At 39.2% G+C, this 8,875-nt stretch overlaps 1 protein-coding gene across 1 annotated transcript in view; it reads left to right on the plus strand.

Annotated features, from left to right (window-relative positions):
* Positions 1–7,467, plus strand: part of LOC145767445 (ephrin type-A receptor 4-A-like) — a 35,035-nt gene extending 27,568 nt beyond the window's left edge. The window contains exons 14-20 of the mRNA XM_082579264.1: positions 331–545; positions 1,659–1,909; positions 3,577–3,786; positions 4,232–4,381; positions 4,766–4,953; positions 5,433–5,696; positions 6,265–7,467. Coding sequence (XP_082435390.1) covers positions 331–545; positions 1,659–1,909; positions 3,577–3,786; positions 4,232–4,381; positions 4,766–4,953; positions 5,433–5,696; positions 6,265–6,418 — 1,432 coding nt within the window. The 3' untranslated portion in view covers positions 6,419–7,467. The remainder of the gene's footprint in view (positions 1–330; positions 546–1,658; positions 1,910–3,576; positions 3,787–4,231; positions 4,382–4,765; positions 4,954–5,432; positions 5,697–6,264) is intronic.
* Positions 7,468–8,875: the final 1,408 nt, after the last annotated feature.

An 8,875-nucleotide genomic window follows, 5' to 3' on the forward strand; every position in this document is an offset into this window, starting at 1 on the left:
GTGGATTTATGTTTCTTCTTAAAGTCCACTTTGCACTCAGTTGATTTACGCTGAAGTAGCTGCTCAACCGGTAAATACCTGACATATGATCAAAAGAGACATCAAACGATGGTGATCAATTCTCTATGTGGGAAGTTGAGTGGCGAGTTCCAACGGGTTGTTATTATGTTATGTTGAGCTGCAGGATGGTAAAGCGTCTAAACTTGATCTGATTCGTATTGTTATCAGAATAAGTTTGAATTTTATTGAAATAAAAATTTATTTAATTGTTTTTAATTTTTAATATTCGTTTTCAACTTTGAGTTTTTAATTTATTTTGGTGTTTTCTAGGCGAAGCAGAAAGCAGAGACACAAAGTGAAGTATACCTACGACAAGCCCTATCCTGTCTTTACAACAAGCTCTCTTCTCACAACTGGGGATTACCCGCTCCTCCAAAAGACCTACATAGACCCTACAACTTATGAGGATCCTCAAAGGGCAGTACTTGATTTCACCAAGGAGATTGAAGCCAGCTGCATCACCATCGAACAAGTTATTGGAGGAGGTGAGGGAAAAATTATTCATTTCTGAACAGAAAAAATCCGCCCTTTTCTTTTTTTTTCTGAATACTTTCATTTCAGAAATAAGCCATGTGAATCTCCTTTGAGTTTTTATAACGTCCGCAAACTGGTTGTCAAAAGAGCACACTATGCCTATCTGTCCTGTCACTGTGTCTATTCTGGCCAATATGACATGCTGCTAAAGAACCTGCTGTTGGTGTATTTAAATCCCACCATGACGTCATCGGTCCACGATAAGATGATGCTTTGTGACGTGAGCGTGTCATATGACGTCATTATTAAATGGTGATGTTCATATCGCTTCAATTTGCCATGAAGGTTTTGAATGGCCAACACTATTTTGTTTTTGTAACGTTTTGTGGCATATTCTACACTACGCTATAACGACATGCATCTTCATATGAAATCATACATACCATCGACGAACATTTATTTTTACCCAGTTACATTCTTGGAAGGCAAAGCTGTCACTATATTTCTAACACTTAAGCACCTTTCCTAATTGAGAAAATGATTGATTTATTCATTTGTGGAATTTCTGAAAAACCCATTTATTGATTTTCATGACAAACTAATCTTTTTCATCACAGGGTTTGCATTGATAATAATTCGGCGCTGCCTAAGATATGGAACCATATTATTTAGGATAGTATGGGAAAGAAATCAAATTATTCCTACGTTATTTTTGGTTGATTTTCACGTTCCCTCAATGTTGAATGTGCACAGATGGCAAAATATCATTTTTACTTCGTGTCCATCGGTTGATCACGTGATATGAGTTTTAGTTTTTAAAAGACATTTTTATTCAAGCAGTAGATCAATAGAAAGGATAATTGAAAGATAATTTTGTGTAATACATTATGCTAAACCCGTTAAAGTTACTTTGTTTGTCTGTCTATGGTTCAATAATTGAAAGATATTTCATAAATATCATAACTGTCACAGATCACTCATTATTTCACCCTGTTCTTGTTCCTTTATTCTATATATCGTTTCAAAAATATCATTTATATTATTTCTCCTTCACAGTCCCCCGGGATTTTATGACAATTTTTTTAAATCTTGATAAAAATCATTTGAACACATTCCCTTTAAAGGTGAATTCGGTGAAGTGTGTCGAGGTCGTGTTGCGTCACAATGCGGCAAAGAAGAACAAGACGTGGCCATCAAGACACTGAAGATCGGATTCAGCACCCAGCAGAAGTTGGACTTTCTTGGTGAAGCCTCCATCATGGGCCAGTTTGATCATCCGAACGTGATTCGGCTGGAAGGGGTGGTCACCAGAAGTCGTCCTCTCATGATAATCACCGAGTACATGGAGAATGGATCGCTTGACACTTTCCTGAGGGTAAGCTGATTATTGGAAACTCTACTTTCTTAACCCTATCACACACCAGTCTTTTCTTCATTTTAGTTTTTGAATTTCATTAAAATTCTAACTGAGTGGAGTGCACAGAAAAAAAAGGAAAGAAACTTTGCATGCTGCAAAGTTCGCGTTATGCAGAAATGGTTTGTGTCATATGAATACATTGTGACTAAATGAGTGCGAAAATGACAAAATCGAAAAAGAGCTGCAGAGTTTTAATGATACAAGGCCACGGTTAAAAGAAGCAAAACGTATCATGTGTTAGCTTATTGGGTTTATGCAGGACCGTTGATAGGATAATTGTGATAACAATGAAATCCTTAGGCGCTAAATTAAGACACTTCTAAGAAAAACGCACTGTATCCAACGAATACGTACGTCTGTATCCACTGTATCCAACGGTTACTTCAAGTTCCAGAGCCCCTTGGAAACGTTACAGGCCACAAATCTACCCCATGGACCATCAACGCTACTGGGCTTGCGAATAGCTGTATTCAACATGAACTTTTGCTGCATGAGCTATTTCCGATAGATCAGGACATGAGAAAGTATTGGGATCAGGGGTAAATGCAGCCCTTTTGTCTGTATGATTAGACTCTTGTCCCGTCATACAAAAGATGGCGACCAGTCAAGTGAATTCGTTTGAACCAATTTGAAGACATTCAAGAAGGCGATGAACCATTAGCTTGAAAGATAATATTATTTGTGGTCGAACAATCGCAATTTTTGACGCAAATTGTTATTTAATAATGGGATTTCCTTTCTTTGTTGTCCCTTACGTCATGTTTTAGACCAGAAATAGCCCGATGGGTTCTTCCACAAATTTAGACATTTCACAACTGCTCTATTTTGTGATGAAAACACTTTTAAACGATTATAAAATCACGCTGTTTCGTGTATCATTAATGTGATGCCGCGTTATCCTAACATCAAACGATGTAAAAATATCGATGTTTGTGCCAGTTGATAAGTGAGGTTTGCCAAAATAAACAAAGTAGAAAATTGCGACGCTGTTTTTCGTATCGATACTGCAGTGTATTTCCATCTCAGACAGCAAAATCCGTCATTTTTACATGGATTCAACGTCTGCAGACGTAGGATCCATGTAAAAATGACGGATTTTGCTGTCTGAGATATTGATATAATGGCGATATGCTCCAGGCCTTTGATCTTCCAGACAGAAAAACGTGAAAATTGCTGTAATTTTCCAACAAAACGTACAATTTAGAAAGAATTTTCTCGCGACATCTTTATTCCTGGTTGTCGCATTGGTGAAGAAAATCAGTTAGCAGCAAAACCATAATGAGTTTGCCTACGGGAGTACAAACACCTGCCCAGACTATAATTCCGTCATTTCACATTGATTTAATGTCTACAGACGTTGAATCAGTGTAAAAATGACGGATTTTTGTTGTCCGGGTGTTATTATTATTCAACCGGTTCTGTACAGCAACATAGTTTTATGTTTCAAGTATTGTACATGCAGGAACGTTGAGAGATTAACTTAGGCCCCGGTACCAGTGAGGTCCTCAGGCCCTAAACCAAGACAACCTGCTTCTAAGAAAAACGCACTATATCGAAAGAATGCCCGGTAGTTTTTTCAAGTTCCCAAATTTTTGTGTTCAAAACGCCTTTTATCCTTGTTCCAGAAACACGATGGGGAATTCACAGTTATCCAGCTGGTGGGTATGCTGCGCCATATAGCGGCAGGGATGAAGTACCTCTCTGACATGGGATACGTCCACAGGGACTTGGCGGCAAGAAACATATTGGTTAACGCTCAGCTTGTTTGCAAAGTGTCCGACTTTGGGATGAGCAGGGTGTTGGAAGGCGATGAGAATGCTACATACGTCACAAGGGTTAGCTTTATTTCCATAGACATGCTTGGATCTAATGTGCAGTATGGTGATTGCAAACCTAGAATTTTCAATTTATCTGTTGATAACATTATTAAAATGTATTCGAAGAAATTGCTGTATTATTAATCTATCAAACCAACAAGCTTTTCAACCATTCAAAATTCTAACGTTTGTATGATATTATATTTATGCTTCAAACAGTACAATCAAACCTACAAAAGAGGTACTCAAGGCCAAGTAGAGTGAATTATAGCAGAGATTTTACTCTATTTGAATAAGAATCTTTTCGGGATCCCAAACAGGGTGGCACAGGCTGTTTGGCTTTTAGGTGAATAGTAACTGTATTTGATGTACTTTAGTGCAGATGATATAGAGTTACGGAGCCTGCAACATGTTAACAGCGTTTCGTATGCAACTGTTCCTCAAGTCACCACTGGTTGTTTAGGGAGGAAAAATTCCTATCCGTTGGACGGCGCCAGAAGCGATTACGTTCCGAAAGTTCACGTCGGCAAGTGACGTATGGAGCTACGGCATTGTGATGTGGGAAGTGATGTCATACGGGGAAAGACCCTACTGGGGATTGTCAAACCAAGATGTGAGATGATGATGATGTCATACTTTTAGTTATTTGATAAAAGAAAAGCGATGCGAACCCTCTTACAGTGATAAGCACACGCTCTCTTAAAATTGAACAAGACCATTTTTTTGAACAATGTTTTGTTTGTTTTTGACACAAACCCGGCGTTTTGAAGCTTTTGAAGAGCATTATAAAGCAAGGAATCCAATCTTGTCCACCTTCTAGTATGTCTTTAAGTGTCTTGCCTTAGATACAACTGCGTGCTCATAAGCGGTGTCGAACCGGCACCGTTTCGAGTGCCGTACCACCACTCGGCTATGAAGCCGACAATTTGTTTGTTGAAGACACAAGGTATCTGATTGACGCTATAAAGCAAGCCAATGACATCTTTTTCACCGGCAGGTTATCCAAGCTGTCGGCACAGGATACCGCCTCCCTGCTCCTATGGACTGCCCCCAGGTCCAACACCAACTGATGATCGAGTGCTGGAAGAGGAACCGCAATGAACGCCCCAAGTTCGCAGCTATTCTTACGTCAGTGGACAGAATGCTGAGGGATCCATCCCGACTTGAAGTGATAGCCGGCCAACAGTGAGTCATAATGGAAGTGAACTCTTATTAATTTGTTCTATCTTTCGATTCTATTCTGTCTTCGAATTCGCTTTTTCGTCGAGCATGGGCTTTCGGTTTTCGCCCCACCCCGATAGCTCAGTCAGTTAAGCGCTCGACTTTGTGCACGAAGTAATGGTAAGATCGATAAACGCTGGTTCAACGCCAGGGGAGTGCGCTTCAGCAGCGCACTTCAAGGACAGCTCTCCAATCAGCGGCACTTAGTGCATGCAATATAATTTACAGACAACAACATTCCAACAATCGGAAACTTCACTCTGTCAAACTCAGTGACCGAGCTTGCGTCAGTGGTTCAAAGCCTTGGCAAGTATGCGAACCTGCCAGGATCGAGCTTCCAAAGAGGCTTTCTCAGTCCAAGGATAAAGGTTACTTTAATCAATCACTCACTGGTCTAGTAGAAACGCAATAAATGCTAACAATTTGTTGCGTTGCTGTTGAAGGGAAGCCAGCAATGGTCGTCTGATCACTGGAGGAAGTTTAGCTCGGCTCTTCCGTCAAGATGAATCGGACGACAGAATGCAGGAAGCATCTCTTCTCACATCCCGCTCTTCCGTTACTCTTCCTGTCAACATCTTCTCTAGAAACACTTCTGACTTATCCGCTTTGGAGGATTGGTTGGAAAGTATTGGATTAGGCGGATACAAGGACAATTTTCTCCGCAACGGATGCAACAGTTTAAAGCAAATACTTGAGCTCCAACAAAGGTGAGAAGACGTTTAAAAGCGTTGCTATAACGTTGCAGGCTACTTGATATTTTGTTGGTCATACCAACATTTGTCTTCCAACTGCGTCAGACTTCTTGTAGCCGGTTCCTAATAACGATTTTCCAAATAATTTGTTGCTTAACGTAGTTTTAACGTGTCGAAACTTCAAGTATTGCTGAACCTTTAATTTGTTAGTTTCTGTCATCTGCTGAGGTTACAGTTACGGTGTTTGAAGTATGCTTGCACTAGTTCATATCAGCTTTCTTGGCTTAACATCACCGTCTGTAGATGTTGAATCAATGTAAAAAAATGACTGATTTGCTGGCTGAATTACTTCTTCTGTACAATATTTACCAGTATAATAATAGATTGTCTCAATGACACGTTCAATATGTTTTTGTTTATACGACAATAATGTGGTGTTGTTTGGCTTTCATGTGTATGGTGTTTTTGTTCAATTCAACAGTCCGGAAATGTGAATTGTAAATTTCTGAAAATGTCAATTGCGGATGGCAATGTTAATGGTTTACTTGCAATATTTAAACTTTGTTTCTTTTTGTATTTTTAGTGATTTTCCAAAACTTGCCATTGTCGACCCGAATCATCAGAACGCCCTATTGAACGCCTTGTATTTGTTACGCTGCAAAACCATGTCATGCAATGACGACAGAACGGCTTTACCTCAGTACGACGACCCACGAGTGACCGGAATCCCCGTTTGAAACCGAAATGTTAATCAGAAAAGGATTTCTATGTGAAGATGGTCACGTGGTATATTTCTGAGGCGAACTTGCCGAGAGGCTGGAAAAGATTTACAAATTTTGAAAAAGCCTTGATACTCTCTTTCGTCGTAGTCATATATCTATGAAGAGCTTGTGTCTCTATGAAAAGCCATAAAGACGTTTCTTCAAGACAGGATGTTGTTAAAAGATGGCATTAACTCAGAAAAGAAACTTTTTCCTCGTTGAAAATTACTTTATGTGTTTAAAGGTTACCTTCGTAGTTTACTGCATAAAACAACTTATGTTTATTTATTTGTACTTTTTTAAGTTTACACTCTTTCACCATGACGTTTTTGCAGTATGTGCATGTAGTAGCGGATCTAAGCGGGCACTTGATCATGCAGGGACGAATCCAGCAAGTATCCTTAGAGGGGGGGGGGGGCGATTGTAGGTCTACAATACATTAATTCGACATTGCAAATACACCGTGAATACTGTAAAGTTACGTTTCTGTGTTTTAAGGGCCGATTACCCCCCATCCCCCCAGATCCATTACTCACTTGGCCATGTGTCTCTCTAAACATTGAAATGTGAAAATATTGTCAAGACCCGCCTCCCAAACCCACAAGCTAAGACTCAGTCTCATTTGGAATAAATTTGTGCCTCTAGAAACCCAAAACATATTTTCTTGGCCTGTTTATCATGCTCGCCTGCGGTCTCTTCCAAATATCGTTTCAACGAGGTTGGAAACGTCAACAGTTGTTACTTTATGTACGCAAAAGAATTTTCCTTGCATCACAATTATTATCAATCGCGCTGTTTCTTCATTGTCTCATTTTGAATGATTTCATAGAATCAATTTACAATTCTCCTGTCCAAAGTACGACTGACTTCCCAGCGTTTCTGCTCGGAAAGTTCCAGTAATCTGCTGCTTCTTTTTTGCCTTATGTCGTTTTTGTTCCGAACTATTCATCGCGTTTCTTTATTTTACTCGACTCTTATATAAATATTTTTCCACTGTGTTTTTTCATTGACAAAATAAAACGTAAAAGTAATGTTTTTGTGAATTGTTTCAAAAGATTTACCAAGATCTTCTACAGTTTAAGTTTTATTATTTTAATTTCCAGATTCTTTTATAAATTTCAGACGCGTTGTGTTTCTAGGGTTCTGCGCTGTAACGAAACAACAACTTAGAAGTTAATTATCTACTGGGAAATGTTAATCCAAACAACGAAACTTTGAAGTGATTAACAAACAAAATATTGATTTCAACCATTCAGAAAATCACGTTGCAGGTTTTTGTGTCGCAACATCATCATCTGGAGCGGTGCTTGTTGAAAACGATGAAGTTCAAAGTTTAATACTTGAATTTGCTTTTCAACCTCCAATCAATCTTTTGTACTCATGAACAGGTTTTCTCACCAGAAATTCGGAAACGCAAATTAATCAATGGTTTATTTGCCAGAAACAGTCTATGGTCGAAAAATGCAAGTTGTATAATTATAACTTACACTGCAAAAGTGGCACAAGTTCCTATACTGACAGGGAGACAACGAAACGACCATACGGTCAACTAGTCGATTGCCACCCTACAGAATCTTTCGATGGGCCGCCAGACTGTGGTCCAGTCAAGCGGCATCTGTCCTTTTTCAGTTGCAGAGTGTTTATATCAACGATTGCTGTATAAAGATGTGAAAAAGGTTTGATTTGCTTACTGGGTGATGAAATGCAGAGACAGGGACCTTCACTCCCCTGACATTGTTCTATCTGCAATAAAAATCCGCCACTTTTACATTGGTTCAACGTTCGCTCACATTCCACATTTTAAGCTGAAATCAGCATCCGACAGAGCTCATCATCAGGAATGCCTCTGGTAGTTCCCGCAATGTTTTCCTCTAGGCACAATGGCGACTTCCCAGACGCAGAAGTTGATTTCTTTGGCATTCATTTAACACCTACAGACGTTGAACCAACATAAAAAATCCCTATCTAGGTTTCAGTTGATACAAGAATCCCAATAAACCAAACAGTTGTAGAAGCAACCAGTGTGAAATCAGGAACGAGCTCTGCGGCAAGAACTTCACTGTCGTTAAGTTACGACATGTTGTGATAATGTTTAGTTCTGCTTCCTGAAACACAGAAAAGGGCTAATGAAGAACTAAACTGATGAAGTCACTCAATTTATAACGTGTATTTTAATTTGTTTCCGACTATCAAAACGAAAGTACTCTCTTCGATGGGAAAGAGTAAAAGTGACCTACAATTCATAAGTTTAGTTAATGAGCTCGTAAACAAGTATAGCTTCTTCCGTTATTTTATCACCAATCAAACCTCAACAATTCAGTAATCTATCTAGGCCTACCCACCCCCCAGAAACAGATCTCGTATCCCTTAGTGGTGTGTGCACTGTGCATTCCTGTTTGATAATTACTAGGATTAGAAAACAGCAAACCGACA

This window comes from Aplidium turbinatum, chromosome 3, assembly GCF_918807975.1.
Source record: "Aplidium turbinatum chromosome 3, kaAplTurb1.1, whole genome shotgun sequence".
NCBI classification, from domain to species: Eukaryota; Metazoa; Chordata; class Ascidiacea; order Aplousobranchia; family Polyclinidae; genus Aplidium; species Aplidium turbinatum.